The sequence below is a fragment of the Rhea pennata genome, chromosome 4 (assembly GCF_028389875.1).
Source record: "Rhea pennata isolate bPtePen1 chromosome 4, bPtePen1.pri, whole genome shotgun sequence".
NCBI lineage: Eukaryota > Metazoa > Chordata > Aves > Rheiformes > Rheidae > Rhea > Rhea pennata.
The window spans coordinates 25,826,086-25,844,755 of NC_084666.1; the positions used below are offsets into that span (position 1 = coordinate 25,826,086).

Genomic DNA, 18,670 nt, shown 5'->3' on the forward strand with positions numbered 1-18,670 from the left:
GCAGCAGAGGACGGCCCCAGGAGCCCTGCTGATGTCCTGGCTATGGACAACATTGCTACCATGTATATTCAGGTGGTTTGGCTCTTTAAAATATTACTCAGCTTTGTATGGATAGTGAAAAAGGATGTTTGATGTCTGTTACTTCTTGAAATCTGCCCCAGTCATTGTGGAAAGCTTCCCCTGCTTCCAGTTCACAGTGTTCACTGGCTGGAGTACAAAACTGGTAACTCCTGTTTTCCTATACCTGAGCTACTGTTTTCTTGGAGTTTACATTTTAGTCACCAGCTTAGTTAGTCACGGATTCTTTCTTTTCTTTTCTGATCTTTGTCATATTTTTCCTTATAAGACTAGGATATGCCTGTATTACACTCATGCATATTAATGCATACATAGTTCACCTATATGGGGAGAAACATACGTATGCTTCTCCCCCTAGCCACCACTAAAACTCTGTCTATATCCTATTTGCTTGATGTGGAACAATGTGATTTACCTTAATAAGAATTATTCCCTAGAGTGTGTAGCTACAGAATTATTTTAACCTGAAACATCAGTTTATCAGTGATTCTCTGCTCTGATGACAATGTGTTGACTTGCTCCAGATCAGGAGGAGAGCAGTGTGTTTGTTTAACTCTGCAGCCATGGCATCTGTCCTGATCATTCAAACATTTGGTTTCCCTCCATAATGTAAATAGAGAAATGTCTTAGTCTAAACAGAGACATGAAAATGGATGGCTTAGCCTGCCAGTGTTTTTCTGGCTTTTTTTATTTTTGAGAGCTTTCATGACATGCCTCTTGTGTAGATAATCCAGCACACAGTCCCAGAAGACTTCGGGTTCAACATCTGCCCACACTTGCATTTAGAAATAAACTTTATGAGTAGTTTTTATTGAGTAGATGATGGCAGTAGGAAAAGGCAAGGAACCTTTTCTTATGAAAAGTAGCCAGAACTGTTGAAATGCTTGCACATTCCAGTTGCCCCTCCCTTGCTTGGGAGATGACTGTGGGAGGTGCTAGCTGCCTTCACCTCCTTGCACTTCTGCCAGAGGTGAGGGTACTCAGTGCTTCAGAGATGACCCCTTAGCCAATCACCCTCATACAGAGAACATCTCTAGATGCATGTATACAAGAAATCTGCAGGAGCTGGGTTTGCTCGTAGCTTAACATTGATTGCATATGCTAAATTAAAGTGCTGCTCTTAACGTATCCAAGCTGTTTATTCAAGAAGTAACATGCTGAAGATAAGTGAGTGGAGAAATAAGGAATGGGGCAGGGAGGTTGAGCAGCGAAGACTGCAAGCAATTTTGTTGTATTAAACAGTGTGTTTCGGTTTGATAGAGCAGTTCTGACATTTGTTGCATCAGTTTTTAGTAACTTTTTGAAGTGAAAATTTCCCACAGAATGGCTTAGCTCAGAGCTTGTTTTTACATGTGGTTTTTTTGTTTATGCAGTACCTGTGGAGTAACCCAAAATGATTAATCATCATGTTCATCCCAGTTAGCTTCTCAAAGAAATCACTGATCTATGCTGTTACTGCCCCAAGGTTCACTTACTAGCAGAGAAGGGTCTGTCGGTATTTGCTCTCTCACCTTCACATTGTCTCCCATGATGTTCCTACTGAGGCAAAGGATTTTTGCACAGCATGACAAAGCCCTCCTTCAACTCTTTTTAAAATTCGCCTCTGCCAGCAAACCTATAACCCCCTATATTCTAGCTAGGCAGGTGCAATATGGTATTACAGACACCTTGAGCTCTCCCAGTCTCTCTGTTTATTCGAACTGATCCCTCTTGTTGTGAATGGTTGGTAAATTCTTTGGAACAAGACATTTTTTATATATACCATGACTTCAACAAACAGGCCTCCAAACCGAATGAACTCTTTACATGCCACCTCCATTCAAAACATAATTTTGAAGTATTGAAGCCCTGGGGGGGGGGGAGTGGGAAGTATTGGTGATGCAGTTATGCTGCAAAGGAAGAAGTTGTATTTGATTTCTTAGTTGTCTAGAGCTTATTTGGTATTTTCTTTCTTGTATAAGAGCTCCTCAGAGAGTATATGCACACCTACGAGCTAGCTTGACTTCAAGGACAGAATAGTTGACCTGTTTCTACTTTCTTCTTTTCATGGAGAGGCCATAAAATCCTTTTCTGAGAAAGCAGATGTTTATTTTATCACTTCATGGAGATGGTAGAATGACCTATTATATTTGTTGGTTCCTTGTTTCTCTGCTACAAGCACCAGCGAAACAAATGGATGAACTCTGCTGCTCCAGATCCTTCAGAGTTCACATGACAGCTCTTTAGAAAGCACCGTCTACTAATGTTGTGATGAGTTTATGAGATTGCATAGCAGTTCATCAGTGTAATTAGTCCTGGAGAGATCTGCTTGCCTCTTGCATGAAGCAGCGCAAAACCCAGAAGTTTGAAGTCTAAATTGGCTTTGTTCTCTTTTTAAAATCCCCTGTTTATGTGGTTTGCACAAAGAGTGTTTGTATGTTACTGAGAGACAAAAAGAGAGAGACAGAGAGTGATAGACCAGGCAGTGCAGGAAAATTCCTGCCTTCTGTCTGTATTTTGTTTATGAACCTCACCGAATGGGGTCTGTGTCTATTTTATCTGTTTGTTTTAGCCTATTGAAATGTGTACTTGGCTCTGTCCTGCACCGATGGTGCAAATGGCGTTAACAAGAACAACAAAAAAATAATAGTAGTAGTAGTAGTAATAGTAATGTGTAATAGTAATAATAATAATTATGTCATGTTGAGTTCCTAATTTCCTAAATTCCATTGAAAGCTGATTTCTTCAGCATATTTATTTAACTGTGTTCTGCAGGTAGATGGAAAAGTCAGCATGAATGGAGAGAATGTCAATGGAGTTGAAGAGAAGGATAAAGAGTGCACAACAGTAATATTTACTCCTTCGCCAAGCAGATCTCTGAAATTTGATGGAGTAGCCAGAGGGGACAGGCCCCCGGCTGAGCTGAAGAAGGACCCCACAAGTATTGAGCTCAGCTCACAGAGGCCTGCCATTCAGAGTGTGCACAAAGAGCCAACAGTAAGAGCAACGTGAACAAATCAGCCGTACTTTCTCTGCCAATTTCCTGTCTCATAATATATTTAATCACTAACTAATGAAACCCGAGTGGTTACATTTGCTTTATTTCAAGAGGGTGTGCCCAGAGCAGGAAAAAAAAAAAAAAAAAAAAAAAAAAAAAGGCCCTTTATAAATTAAAATCTTCTGCCTTTGGTCTGTGGCTGGAGAAATGGAACGGGAAGGTTCAAAAACTTTTTGCAGCCAGCATCTGTTTTGTGGATGTCATGCGGCTCATAAGCATGCTTTAAATGTGGTGGGCCAGTGAGAAGTTGAGTCGGTGTCCCAGCTATTGTGCACATTTATTCAGCTCTTCTCCTGATGGCAGCTGATTAGATCGGCAACATAACTGTACTATATGAGCCATTATAATTAGTCTCAGTTTTCAAATTTCAGCAAGAGGATGTTGATATGCTGGCAGTTTTTGAGCATTCAGCTTTCATTCCTCTCTCAGAAATATTAGAAAAGGGGATAAGTTATTGAAATACTCTGGGGTCAATGTGCTTGCCCTATCAAAGAAACAAATTAATTTTACCTTTTCATCTTTCTCTCCCACTCTTCCCCAGAGAGAAAGGCAGGAAAAAAAAATGGAGCATATCACAGCAGGAATCTAGATGCTACAAAACTGTAATAAAAGAAAGTAGGTGGTAAAAAATAAAACAAGAAATAAGGACTGAACTGCAAATAAAGCATGTGGAAGGAGTGCAAACAAACGGCAGGATGGGGAATTGTAGACATTTTTTACTCTATAACAACAAAGATAGAGAATCAGAGATGTGGTGAGAGCTGAAGTATGAGAATTTTTGCTTTCATCTCAGACTTCTTCTGAGCATTGGCCAGATGGATGAGAGAGGGAGCAGGCAGCTTTCTGTCACTGGGAGTGATGGCTCATTCATGCTGAAGGGCTTGTGCCTTATCTTACTTCCCTTTATGCCAGTCTTCGGCCACAGACTACTACATTACAGAGTCTGCAGCCAGCATGGGAAGCTGGGCTGTGCCGCAAGGACAGGCGTGGTGCTGTCAGAGGGGAATGGGTAGAGTGAATGATTTGCAGCAAAGCAGGCAGACCTGGCAGAGCAGAGCCTGGCTGCAAGGCGGGAGTCGGGTAAGGGTTGCGTCTCATCTGGGAGAATTGGTAATGGAGATGTTCGAAGGATAAAGAGAAGGGTCTCAGCTTGACGTAGGTTAGAAGCACAGTGGCAGTCAGAAAAGCAGCTGAATAGAAGTGTTATTGTCTCCGTTTCAGGATTTCCAGACAAGAGCAGCTGTGGAAGTGGTGAGAGGAAGCCCAGTGGTAGCAGCCGTTGTTACAGCTTGGGCCTGTTTGAACTTGTTTGATGCCCTCTCATCCTTTTTGCAGTTTTGAGGGTGATGTGGCTGCCCAAACCCAAGTGTTTGTGTCCAGTTTCTGCTTGCAGTGTCTTAGCCATAGTGGTGATATTGGCAGAGGACGCTGAACAGTTTGAATTCCAGATGCCTTGCAACTCTTCTGTGTGCAGAATAACTAGAAGGTTATTCTGTTTTGTAAACTTGAGTGCACTTTATTTTAGAAACAATAAATGTGCACCCAAATAGCGCCATTGACAGAGCCTCTTTGCTCTGAGGATTTTATATCTTTAGTTTCATGATTTGATTAATAACGTGACTGCCCAGTGCAAATCATTATAATTGTTCCTGGTTCTTCAGCTTCAAACAAAGGTCTTTGCATGTCAAGGACAGAGCAAGGTGAGGAAGCTACTTTGAGGAAACTGTATATGGGGAAAGAAGTTGAACACAGTGAGCATTGTGGGGAAAAGAGAGGGAGACCTGCCTGTTGTTGGAAGGGAACTTGCCAGCCTAAGATAAGATGTACAGATACTGCTCCTTCCAGGTGTTTGTTTTGGTTTACCCAGCTACTTCTCAGTTTTAATTTTCCAGGCTTCTATGCCTTAGTCTAGGGCATAGGCAGTTACAGTTATCGCAGGAGTACATTTGTGCATGCATGGTAAGGGCTTAGGTGCCAGGTTGCAGAGATGGAGTGTGGTACTGACACTTGTCTTCTTCACTGAGATTTGGCTTGCATGTTGGACCACAGGCCAGCACTGCTAGACAAGTCAATACAGATGTGATAGATCTGGGGCCTTACCTTCAAAATCAAATCAGGCAGTTACACTGAACGCTCTTCACGTAACCTTTTCCTTGTGTCTATTTTCTGTTGGTATCTGAACAACTGCCAGAATGATGCCAGCCTGCATCTGCACAATCTGAAATAATAAACTTATCTCTGAACATCTAATGCCTCCTTGGAAGGCTGGAAATACAAATATGGAAGGAAGAGCTTTCTGAGTTTGTCCTGCTTCTCAGAAAACACAACCTGTTTAGGCAGGCGCTAAATAGCTCCATCGCTGTCTCTTTGAGCCCTCCCAAGAGAAGAGGGGGTTTGCCTTTCACCCTATTGGGATGGGACTTCCAAGCTACACATTCCTGGACGCAAGAAAGCAGTTCTGAAGCCACTGCTGTACCACTTCCAGCAGGGAGGGAGCAGGACTGCAGCACAAGGCTGAAGTGAAGGCTCTCCGGTAGCTAACTGCTATGTTGCTGCTGTGATATGAGAACCCAGCTCAGTTGGTCACTTTCTCCTTGTGAGAAAGTAACTTGTGTGGCAATTTGCAAAAGAAAAGGAGTTTTGTTTTATAGAGGCTTGTTTAAGCATGTGCCTAATTTGACCCATTCAGAGAGATTTTTGTCTGATGCTTAAACCCTACTGAATTTTTAAGAGAGCATGGGAAGGTGACAGAAACAGGGATAGAAAAGCAGCCAAGATGAAGAAACAGAGTTATCTGGAGTGGAAGAAATGAATACATTTTTTTCCCCTGAGAAAACTTTTACAAATAGATGCAGTTGAGCATGTTTTCAAAGCCTTTTTTAGCTTTGTTTTATTGCCTTTATTTGTACACTTTCCTTCACTGAAGTAGTTCAGAGACTTGTTAGCCTTATCCTTCCCAGGCTTTGAATGAGATTCAAAGGCACTGGTTCTCTGCCTGTTAAGAGATGCTGTTTGTAGCTCTTTTTCTTCTCTAGTGGCTCTGACGTTTGTTTTGTTTTTGTATTTTATCTGTTTAATTTCTGTCCTGATTCTCTGTTGTGAGTGTGTATATTCCTCTCATACATACATATATGTTACCTTTGGCCCTCCTGTCCCTCTGTTCTAATTCTCTTCTTGTTCTTTGCGTGCCCCTTCCTTCTTCATCCTTTCTTGCGGCTGCTCCCCCACTGTTTCAATTCAGTTGTCAATTTGACTAGTCCTGTCTTCTCTCTGCCTGGCAGGCTTCCCTTTGAAGCTCTGTAGCGCTGCTCTAAATCTGTCCGGCTGGCCTCAGGCGTTGTCTGCAATATGGGAAGATGCTGTGCAGCTGTACTTCAACAGCTCTTTTGGCCTGAATTTTGGAAAACAGCTTAGTCGAGTCACACCACTAAAACTCTAGGATGATTTAGGTTTTGTAGGGAGCTGGGAGAGGCCTGGGGATCATTACGTACAGGTAATACCTGAGCCTGTTGTATTTCTAACAGAGGAAAAGCCCACCTACATGAACGAAGTAATGACTGGCAGTCGTTGGAAATGTATGCCTAAATGTATGTCTTGCCTAAATTTACTGTGAAATGAGATATAGGTGGAAAGAGGAATATTTTCAAGGATATATACTTTAGTATATTTGTATGGTATATGTATAGTACTTAGGACTTTTTTTTTTTTTTGATTTTACAAGAGAGTTACTTTTATTCACAGTAGCTTTGAAGGTTCCCGTGATTCTGAAGGCTGTCTTGGTTAGTAGGGTGAATTTGCCCCTTGAGCCAGGTGAAAATATCTCACTAGTGCTGCTAGGAGAGCAGTAGGTAAAGCACACCTCTCTCTTTTGCAGCTGGAGAGATGGAGGCAAAGGCCAAAAGACCGGCATGCTCAGACTCTCCTGCTCTGTCGGGGGCAATGCTGGCAATAACGCCAGGATCTCTTCATCCTGCTCCCATCATTCAGCCTTTAGGTCATGCTTTCTTTCATGTGTAATAGTTATGTACATTGAAAATACTGAGAAGTTGTATCCTGTAGCTCTTTGAATTAAAGTTGGCAAAGTAAATGTTCTGTTTTCAAGCAGCGTTCATACAGATTTTCATGCAGGGAGATTAATCTGTCAGTAAGTAATATCACTTTATTTTAACTAATCTTTGTATAACTATTTAGAAGTTGTTAGCATGTTACAGCTCTAATTAAAACCCTGTTTTGATCAACTGAAAATAAATAATCTAGACCTAAATGGCAACTTTTAAAAGGTAGAAGCTGGGATGGAGAGAAGAGGTTTTGGGTTTCCTTTAGTTTTTCATTAGCCAGCTTAAACTTGTCCATTTCTAGTCACTGCATGCTTGGCACAAAAGAAAGTTTTTTCTTCTATATCCAAGTAACACTTTCCTTCATCTTCAAAAATCCTGATTGAACTGAGATTAAAGTATAAGCTTTTATGTGGTTGTAGATTCTTGGCCAAGCTACAGGAGAGCTGGGCTGAAATCCTGATTTGGACCTATCTGGTTGGACAAGTCTTTGTTCTTTGATTCGTTACAAGAAACACTTGTAGTGTAAGTACATGTATTCCAGGTTGACAGCTTTTCCTTAAACCAAACATGGGAAGATGCATGGAGAGCTAGACTATCTGAATGTAAAAAAGTTTAGGATAAGAAGTGAAAGCAACAAAACTTCTGATCAGGAAGAATGAGACCCTGTTTGGATTTGGTTATGAGCCTAAAGTCCTTGTCTCATCTTCCAGACCCCCATGTGCTTTTTAATATTGGTGAGCGACAGGAGCTTATTCTATATCCCAAATGAGCAATGATAACTCTAGCAAATGTCCTCTGGAATGGTTCTGTGATTTGGAGAAAGGAATATTTAATATTGCAAACTTTTAAGGCTTTTCTTTCAACCGTGGATCCATCCTCATCTTTGGTTATAATGCCTGGCTTGATTATACCGTTATAGAACAGTGGGGAAAAGAGGCAAATGATTTAATGTGTTCAGGCTGTAGTACTGTACTGGCAGGGCACTTAGCTGTGGCAGCTAAGTCATGTCATTGTTACCACTCACAACAACAACATAACATGCTAGCTTTGATTAGGATACTGTATCAAAATTTTTAATTCTTAAAGTATAACCTGGAAAATAATGGTTTGTATAGAGTTTCAATCACAGCAGTTTAAAAGATGCCAAGTAGTTTTTACATGTGGCAAATGATACTGCAACCGACTTCATTCCTGGATGATTTTACAGTATTTTATCTGTAGTTCTAACTTCGTTCTTCCAATTTTCTCTACATTTTTCCTAGTTACAGGTAGCTTGTTTTGCCATACTTTCATAGAAAATACAGTATTAATATTCCGCTTGATCTTATGTGCAAGTAGTGTTAACATTTTGATTTAATTTGCATTAAGGATTAATACAATTCTAGTGCTACTTCCTTTGGAGTGGTTCACTCAGCCTAATGATATTCTATCTTGATGTGATGTTCAGTATTTTAGGAGTTCCTCATTATTATATTTGCAGTATTTTACAAGGAGAAAAGGTTCAGCCACAGCAGTAGGCAATGCAGCTATTTCTGAATTGTGTGGTCTTAATTAAAGAGATACCTCTATTGATATCCTAATTAATGGGATAAAAATCCTGTCTGCCACAAACCGAACCATTTCATTTTCATGCCAAGCAGGCATTCATTAGCACTATAAATTCAGCTGTGCGTGTCTCTGGCTAAATGGATACCTTGGTTAGGGAAGCTGAAGTGTTGCTTTGTCCTCTCTTACCAATTTGCTTGCGAATGAAATCACAGTATTTAACTTTCCATTATTGCCTAAGTCTTCTAAAAAGTAAGCAAGGGAGGCTCACTTTAACTCCTGGGTAACTAGATGCAAGGAGTAATCCAAAAACACTACTCCATGGTAAATGACATTCTTTAGTTTTCAAGAGTTAGCAAGACACCAACCAGCAACCCCTACACAGCCAGGTTTTCACTACGTCCTTTGGAAGGCTTCCTTGCCAATGGCTTTGGACAAGGAGGTGTCATGTGATCCTTCCTCTTAAGCATCTATAGCAAATCAGTCTACAAACTGGCTCTATGGCGCTGCAGAATTGTCACCTCCTCCTCTTCCTCCATGACTATGTGATGAGGTGTGTAAGTGGTGCTGAAAGGCTGCAAGAGTCCTTGCTTCCAAAAGGTGATATCTGCTCTAAAACACTTGAAAAACATTATTCACCAAGTTGCTCTCTTCTTGATGTCCACGTCAAAGTGCGCTCTTCTTAGAAGTCTCTTAAATGTCTGTATGTCCAAAAGCCTTTCTCAAATGCAGTGACAGTAGGACAATTTGATTAAAAGATACTTATGAAATGTGAATGCCAGTTCTGAAGTAAAAAGGGAGTTGTACTGGTTGTAACAGTACAAGAATTGTTTTAAATATGTCATATAGTTGTGGATAAAATACTAGATAATATTACATTACCTGGTATTATAAATAGTATTACATATACTGGGAATTAGAGTTCCCCAGTGAAGCTGACTTAATTTTTTTGTAAATTAGTTACTAATCAGTTTTATATTTTTAGCTTTATGTTGCTAGCATTTAATTGCTCAGCAGAGAGGGGAAGAAAAGTCAAGTCTCGTGAGCAGGAACAGAACAGCAGTTTGTTATCTCAAGATTTAATTTTTTTGCACCAAGTAGCTCTTCTTTGATTTTTCTACTCCTCTTTGAAAATGTTTCTATAAATAGCATCTATATCTAACTATACCTGGCTCAACCTCCATAACTGATAAAAGGATTATAGGCCCATCTACGCTTATGCAGGATAGCTACACAGTACAGCACCGTGTTTAGGTTCCTGAGGTAACTCTATAACTAGAGGTGATAAAGTTGCATGAACTTCATGCTTTCACTGTGCTTCTTAAATCTTCTGAGAAGCTAATGTGGCTGTGCCCTTCCCATAACTCCAGCTTCCATTGCTACATGGCATCTTACTTCCTTGGGTGTAAATAATAGTGTTCAGCACTTTTTCTGTAAGATCAAGTTTTCCATTGTTTATGGCTTTGTAGCCTAAACATTTAGGTTTAAATTCAAGCTGAATTTCTTTTTTTTTGGAAGTTTTTCAGGTTGAATTGTTGCTTTCTGGGAGTGAAGGGTGAGTTCCATTGCTTTACCAAAACTAAAAATGATGATAGTATAAATCATAATAATAATAATAATAATGGAAACTTAAAATCATTTCATTGGAAAGCTTTGGAACAGTGGATGGCATTGTCAGATAGGTGCCTTTTGCTTTTCTAGTCAAAAATCTACTTTGATTTGGGCAGTGAACTCTAGAAAATAGCTATTTGTACAAGTTTAATGGAAGTTTGCCGGTTGCGGAATCTCAGAATAATTATAGTCCAGCCTCTTTCTCAAAGCATGATCAGCCATGAGGTTAAACTTAGGCAGCTCAGAGCCTCATCTAGTGCAGTCTTGAAAATCTCCAAGGGTAGAGACAGCACAGCGTCTCTGGGCAACCTTCTCCACTGCTGGACTGTCCTCCTGGGAAAAATAGGTTTTTCTTTCCCCATTGAGCATTTGCAAGGCTGGTGATGAACAGATTTCCAGGAGTTTCTCCCCTGGCTGCTGTCATTTTTGGAGCCAGAATTGAGGCAGAACAAGACATTTTGCTTTGGCCAAAGTGTTTTTCTTGCTGGGATTAAAGAAGAGGGAGACATTTTCCTTTAATTTCAGTGGTTTTTGCTGCTGAGGAAGCAGGAGAATGCTTCCTCAACAACTGCAATGCAGGCTGGCACCAAGATGGGGTTAGAGAGAAGGGAGGTGGTTTATACAGCGGAAAAGAGCAACAGAGAACTGCAAGGGACAAACTTACTGGACCACAGGACTTGCAGTCCGTGGAGCATTTCTCTCGACCCTCTTTTTTAGCTGGTGACTCTCTCACAGCTCTGTCTCTCCTTGGCACATGTGGCTCACAGTGGTGAGGTGTGCTTCCTGCCTGTTTGCTCTCAATATGGGACGCTTACAGGACGTGTTGGAGAGGAGGTCCTCAAATTTCCCTTTTAAAGTGTGCATTTTACTTTGTGCAGTTGAAGACGCCTTCACAAGTAGGAGGGGGCTGTGCCCCTGTGCATTGCCCAGAGTGGAGGGTTTGGGTGGGCAGAGGTGAAGGTGCAACAGCAAGCACCAGGCGGTGGTGAGGAGGCTCCAGCTGGGGTGGATGGCAGGCACCACGCCAAGCAGGAGCTGGGGAAGCCACTGCTGCTTGTAGATGCTCATGACTGACCTGGTCCCTGTCCTGCTGAGTGATGGCGGCACAGCTCTTGGCAGTCAGGGGCTCCTTCTTCTGTTGTTCACCGTGCTGCCCCCAGCTGTGTGTCCTGTACCAGGCCCTGTGATTTCCTGGCAGGGTGCCAGCGCTGTGCAATAGCTGATGGTTTTGCTGCAGGTTTTCTGGGTTTGCCTACTTGGAAAACTGCTGTACAATGGAAGCTGTTAAATAAATCGGCTGAAGGTGTGGGTTTCACTCTGCAACAGGCTTGTCCTGGGTCAGGAAGCTGTCTTTGCAAGTGATTCGGATTATTGGTTTGATATGTGTCACCATATTTCTTCAGTTCTGTCTTAATAGTGTTTCAAGTATTTATTACCTTTGATAAGAACTCTGGCTTTTTCCTTCAGATAACAGATTGTTTAGGCAGCCATGGAATAAAGGAAGTGTTTAATTATTTTGTCACTTCTAAAACCTTAGCAGGTGCTGTGTATGCACTAATACATAAGTTGTTATGTTATGCTGGAAGAGAGAACTAGAGGTGAAATGTATGCTTATCTTCAGCTCACACAATTCAAGATCTACTATTTTTGAAAACTTGCATGGACTATTCCAAAACAACTGTGTAATGGGTGTTGATGAACCTTTACAAAAGGACATTAAAGCCCAGTGACTCCACACCAGAGTAGCACATACTGCTTATGAATTTACTTCTCAGCACTCTGCTCTCTACTGAGCTCAATTAAATACATTTTGGTTCAAATACATTAAAAAAAAAGTGGCAAGCATTGCCTTAAGGAATTAACATATACATGTTTCCACTGTAGTTGTTGTGTTTCAACCACATTATTCTCTGCAGGCCTCTTCAGTGGAAGAAGACACGCCAGCCAGCCAACAGGTCGGGGCCAGTCCTGGAAGTGCAGGACCTGTGAGCGCAGCATGTGCTTCGCCGGGTGAGTTGCTGCTGGACAGGGCTTGCCCTTGCCCCTGCCCTTGCCCTTGCCTGTGCCCGTGCCTTTGCCCACCAGCAGGCTGGGGTCTGGGGCCACCCTGCAGAAGGAGCTCGATAAGCGCATCCGCAGCGGCACCAGGAGGGTTCGTTAGGAAATGCAGAGTGTGTCAAAAATTAGCAGTTTAACTGCGCTTTGCTCTGGATGCGAGTTGTCTGCTTTGTTGTTTGTGTACGTGAAGAGCTGCTGCTATAGCGCGCTGGAACCAGAGAGCAATCAGGGCAGAAAGCACCAGTCTGTAATAGCTTGTGTTTAGCACATTTTTCTTCCAGACACTAAAGAATGAGGTACTTCAGTCTTCCTTCTAGGGGCTTGCAGTTGGGAGCGAATTAAATCAACGGTATTGTGCACGCGCTTGATTTTCCACTTTAAAGGCTTTATGCATGAATCCTAATGAGGGAAAGCAATTTGCTTGTGAAATTGTCCCTTTCTAGTACTCTTGAAGCTACTTTTCCCAACAGCAGTGTCTCAAAAGCATTACCCAGTGTACATTAAATCTGCTGCCTTAAGTTCATATTCTTTTTTTGTTGTTGTTGTTGTAAGTTTTTTTAAAAAAAATAGACCTATCATACTGGTATGGGTATGTAAAAGGTAAATTTTGAAGCAGATATTTACATGAAATGTCTGCCTGTAAGTGGTATATAAATACATTGCTCCACTCATCAAGCATAAAGTTGCTTAAACAATTTTGCTTTGCCATCAAATATTTAATATTGTACCATCATCCCATGAGTAGAAGCACATTCAGCCTTTCCTTGAGGTGCTACGAATCTCTAAAGCACATGGACTGTTAGCAAGGGCTCATCAGCTGACCTGAATACTTTGGTGGCTCACAGATGGGAGCAGGCCAGCCTTTCAGGTAGATAAATCATCATATAGCAGCACAGAGGTTAACAATCTTGAATTACACCTGACAGGTCTTGGCTTCTCTGAGATTAATTTTGCCTGTGTTGAAAGATTATTTTTAAAAATATCTGGTTCATGGGGTTATGGTGTATCCAGTAAGAAAGACTGTAAGAAATAGGACTACATTTTATTTGAAAAAAAAATCTTAACTTTGCAACTTTGTCTCTTGTATGTGTGGATTAGTTTCAGATCGAAAGCAGTTCAAGTCAACTGCAGCTTGTGCCAGCCCTACTGTGACCAGCTTAGCGTTACCTGCTAGCCCTGTCCCTTTGGAGGAAGCTGCTTCCAGTGAGAAAGATGTGAAGAAACCTGAAAAGGAACAGCAGAAGGAAGCACGGCTCCCTGCTACGCAGGAGGTGCGTCAGGGCAAGAAGGAGAGGGGGTGGGAAACAAAACAGAAAACAGAGGAAGAAAGGGCTCGCAGGCAGATGTTTATTGAGCAGACAACTGGTTGGGGCTTTGCGCTGCGTAATGTCACATCAGAGGTTCCTCAAAGCAGCCTGCCAGTGAATGACCCCATGGGATGGCTCCTGTGCAGAATCCTCTTGTTACCAGAGAGTTTTTCTGCAAAAGGAATCCCCAGCGTCTATTTGTAGCATCTAAGTGTGGAAAATGGCAGGAGCAGAAAAGAGAGCTTAACCTGCAAACTCGTGTCCCTCCAGATTGGGAGAGCAGAGTATCTAAAAGCGTGAACAGAGGAGCCTGCACTTCTAGTCATCTTAAAGTGTTGAATAAGGGCAGATGGTGGCAAAGCTAACAAATAACTAGCCGTGACAATATTGCTCTGTCAGGTAGATTAGAGTTTTGGCCATGGGTTACTATTGGCTTTGGTGTGCAGGACAGTGTGAATATTTCAGGCAATAGACAACCAGCATTTTTTTTCCAGGACATCTTATATTGCAACTCCATATTATAATTCTGCATGTAGGTGCTTATTAATCACTGATAATGCTGATTCAGAAAATAAGTAGAAAGGGTCTAAGTCAGCCTTTGATTGTGCTTGCTGATCTTTGTATGTTGTTGGCTGTTCCCAAATATCCAAACAGGTAATGAAACCAAAAGCCCTGGAACCAGAGGGGAGTGTAGTATTCCCATTTTTAAAGAGACTCCCTGAGACCAGCCAAGTTACTCTGCAGAATTCTGCAGACCTACAAGGTGAGCAAAAGAGACTGTGGGAGCTGTGGCGAACCTGGCTGAACAGTAATCGAATACTGACATGTGGCGTTCGAGGGGAATCACATAATCAATGACTTGGGGGAGTTTTGCAGATAGAATAGTTAATATCCAGTTGCACCTAACTGATAGTGGTAGTGTGTCTTCTGTGATGGAAGAAAACTCTTCCTGTTGTTCCCCATAAACACAACAGCAGATTTGTGACTCAAAGGAGGCAGACACGGAGGGGCACTATCTTGTACATATCTGGCTTAGCATCAGAAATTGTGTTCCAGTGTTATAACTTATTAGTACTGCTGCCTGATGAAAGTGGATGAGCAATTGGTTTTATCTGGTGATAAAAACTTCTGGAGATGAATTCTGCATGCAGCTGTTCATGCATAGTTCCTTTTTATAGATAACTATGCATATGTGGCTGCAACTCTTAATTTGACCCATGTACATCAAAACTTCTTGTAAAAATGAGTGGGTTTTTTTTACCCTTATGACAAAATTTTGTTTAAGATGAATAATGTGTAGTAGTTCTATTTTGTAAGGATTTTAGAGATGCATATATGTAGGTATCCTTTAGAAAAAGGAGAAAGAGAGAGAAATTATCTGAAGTTTTGTTCCTCCAAGAGCTTGTTAGTTTGTTAGCTTATGTATTAGTAATATAATGATTCAGTGTTTTCAGGATTAAAACTACTAAAGATGATCACCGTGAAAGAAACAGCTCTATGAAAAGGAATAGAAGTCTCACTTATTTTAAGCTGGGAGATGCTTTGCCCGCAAGCAACTGTTTTTGTGTTAAGTGTAAATCAGTCCGAACGTCAAGTAGTAGAAGGCGAGCACTTCTGAGCCGTGCTGAAACACTTGGCTGCTCTCTAGTGTTGACAGCGTGTAAAGGGTCACGTAGTCCCCGAAACGCGCATCTCCCAGAGAAATGCGAAGTGAGCGGCGCGCAAAGGCAGCAAGGGGTGGCCGTCCTTAGTTAGACCTTGCCACGCCAGAGCCCTCCTGTAAGGTTAGATGGCATATTACAACAGCAGCGTTTAAATGCGGGCAGGCTTCGTGGCCCGGAAACTAGCTCTGCTCAGCCCCTTCTTGCAAGGCGCTCGTCGCGCGCGTCCGCGGCACGGCTGGCTTGGCCACCGCGGCCTTCTGACAGCAGCGTGTTTCTTGTCTGGTGTGTGTGTGCCGTCCCTGCAGAGCCGCCCCGCGGGGCCGGGCTGGCGCTGCGCCTGCGGACCTGCTGGCGCCGCTCGCAGTTTTTCTCGCAGCCAGGTAACGAGGCGCTTGGACCCGCTTCACCCTCCCGCTGCCCCCGGGAGTAGGTGCCGTCAGACGCGGGAGCGGGGCTGGTGGTCACGGGGACTTGTGCTAGGTCGCGCTGTCCTGGAAAGCGGCTGTTCCTGCTGCACGGTTGTCAAAGAGCTGTTGGGCCAAGCGTTGTTGTAACGCTCTGGTTTCGGGCACCCAAACAAAATCGTTTGCCTACAAATACCTTTTCCTCAATTTCTTACAATCAGCTTAATTCAAAGACATTTGAACAGAAAACGGCCGCGGTTCTCTTGGTAACTGTGGCTTGAATAGCGCGGTCCCGTCCTGCCTTGGCTCTGCTTTTTCCTTCTCTGCACTGAATCAGGAAGGGAAAAGTAAATTAAACTAGATAACGCTGAGCATTCAAACACCGCTAGTGCCTGTGGCCAGAAGTAGATGCCGTTAGCTAGTGGTAGAGTAGAACCTGATGTTAGTTGATATTGTGCTCCTCTATACCCAGATCAAAAGTACTTTTGCTGGTGAAGGTTGCAATCTATTTTCATTGTTTATTTGCTTACAATCTGTCATTGCATTTGGTTGCGGGAGCAAATACAAAACTAACATGAAGCTTTTTTTTTACAGATAGAATTTAGCTTTAATTGCAGGCTAAGCACATTTTGCTGTTTTGCCATGCTAATTTTAGTTTTTTTGTTTTTTCTATTCCTTTTAATAGCTGATTCTGAGAGTGGTGACAAATCAAATGTGAGTAACTTCTTTGCATTATCATTTGGTTTAGAGATATGTGTTGCAGCAAAAGTGAAATTTGTTTACAAACTCTCTTGCAACATCCCCAAAATAGAATGGGAGATTTTTCCTTGTAGAAATGAGAAGAGTAAAAAATACAATCCAAACTGACTTTGGGAAAATGATTATGGAGAAAATTCCTCCTCCTGTTAGACATGGTGTGAATCTGAAATTTATGCCTTCCTCCCTTATCCAGAGGGAATGCTAGCAATACAGCCCTGGGTTGTGGGAATCACTTTATTCTAGAGCTTCAAAATCTTGCAATAATATGCAATCCTGAGTTTCCTTTCTACTTTATGTGCATAGAAGTTAGAAAAGATCACAATTCTGTTACTTTCCAGGAAAGATAACCACATGTGCTACATTAAAGCCCAAGTGTTTCGTATTGGGCTTACTGTGTAAAAACAGACAGGATGTCTGCTTTTCTGACTCTAATATGACTTTAGTGGAAAGGAATATGACATCAACTGTCTAAAACTTTCCTTGATTCTGAAGGATGCCACGTAATGGGATCCTGATCTAACTGAGGTCTGAGATGTTATTACATTCTGGATAAAAAAATAAAACCAAGGCTGTAAGATGTGCTGGCAGACAAGAAATGAAAGGGTATATTTTACGATCATAAGTTACTTTGCATGGTACACAGAAAATTATATAGAAGAAAAATAATGGCGTTTCTTTAAATTTGGGGGCCCACGGGTAACTCGGTTCAGTGCTGCTTAGAGCTTTCTTTCAGATCCTGTTTTTTCCCCTCCAGTTGAAGCTTCCTAAGCCTCTCTTTGCAAGCCAAATATTTTTTTTCCCTCATCTGGATACTTGTGGGCAATCCCAAGTGTCAATAGAACTAAGAATATTGTCTGCTAACCAAAAGAACCATTACCTAGTTCTGAATTCCCCCTTTTAACATTGCCGTTAGGAGTAGGCTAGATCAAGTGCAGCTTTCTGCAGTAGCCTTGTGAAGTACAGTGTTCAAGTCTAAGAGCTTCATTTTACTTCACACAAGCGTTTCAATTTCTGGTCCTGGGATCCAGAAGAAGAGCGAAAGCGACAGGAAAGGTGGCAACATGAGCAAGAACGCTTGCTTCAGGTAAGGAAGCACCTATATTTCTTCGACCTTGTGGAAGAAGCAAAAATCCCTTAGGGGTTTTGCTGACCACAACCCCTATGGAACTCTTCAAAAATGATGATCTTACTAGATTTTTGTAAACTTGCGCTTTGTTCACATAGTGCTCTTAGAGAACATCAAGCTAAATTGGTGCATAAATTCTTTTTTCTCTTTTCTTTTCTTTTCTTTTCTTTCTTTTCTTTTTCTTCTTCTTTTTCTTTTTTTTTTTTTTTTTAAGGTGAGGGGACCAGGAACAACCAATGTTTTTGCCTACAGGTAGAGTAAGGTGTAAAAGGTCCATTTTTCTGCCTTGATTGGGAGAACTACCATGCCATAACGGTGTGAGCTTCCATCTGTCAGTCAACAGTATCTTTTGACTATATGGTTACCTGGTTACCTATGAATAGTCCCAAAGAAGTTGTATCTTTCCTCCACGTAACAGAAGAAGAGCAAAAAACTATGCAAGAGTGGAAAATAATAAAATGTTGTTTTTTTGTTTTTTTTAAGAATGACTTGTGTGTCTGCCTGTACTCCTTTCTTGAATTTATTTTTACCTAAAATGTTTATTTCTTTTAAAATAATGTAAAATTGTCATCATAATTTTTCTGGCATATGTAGTTCTCTCAACAGTAAATGCATTTCTTATGGATTAGGCAGATGTGATCTTTTTTTAACTTCTTTGCATAGTAACTTGGACAGGAGCTGGAAGTGATGTAAAAGTGATGGAAGGGAAGTCATCTGCTTCGTCATATTAAAATCAGTTCTACCAAGCATTTTCAAAGATCTCTTTGAGATATTTTTTCATGCAAAAATATGTAGAACCGATTTTCAAGAAAGAATCCAGTCAAGGAGAAAAAATGAGCTGCTTGGCTAATCATGAGCTTATCCTCTTCAAACTTTTGCACACTGTTGATTTATCTTTTAAACTTGCACAGCTATTCATCATTCTTTAAATTGTACTGACATCTCTTTCAAATTAGTACCAAAAGCAGTATCTGCAAAAACATTTCAACTGATATGCTACTACACTGTAATATAGTGTAATGT

The 18,670-nt window shown here is 41.5% G+C and overlaps 1 protein-coding gene across 7 annotated transcripts in view; it reads left to right on the forward strand.

The window, feature by feature from the left end:
- LIMCH1 (LIM and calponin homology domains 1) overlaps window positions 1-18,670 on the forward strand; it is a 181,358-nt gene that overhangs the window by 145,286 nt on the left and 17,402 nt on the right. For 6 of the 7 annotated variants that reach the window (XM_062575501.1, XM_062575496.1, XM_062575494.1 and 3 more), the window contains 6 exons: window positions 2,833-3,054; window positions 12,246-12,339; window positions 13,486-13,658; window positions 14,349-14,457; window positions 16,448-16,476; window positions 17,522-17,605. In XM_062575501.1, the coding sequence (XP_062431485.1) occupies window positions 2,833-3,054; window positions 12,246-12,339; window positions 13,486-13,658; window positions 14,349-14,457; window positions 16,448-16,476; window positions 17,522-17,605 (711 nt within the window). The remainder of the gene's footprint in view (window positions 1-2,832; window positions 3,055-12,245; window positions 12,340-13,485; window positions 13,659-14,348; window positions 14,458-16,447; window positions 16,477-17,521; window positions 17,606-18,670) is intronic. The other variant, XM_062575499.1, reaches the window with a different exon arrangement.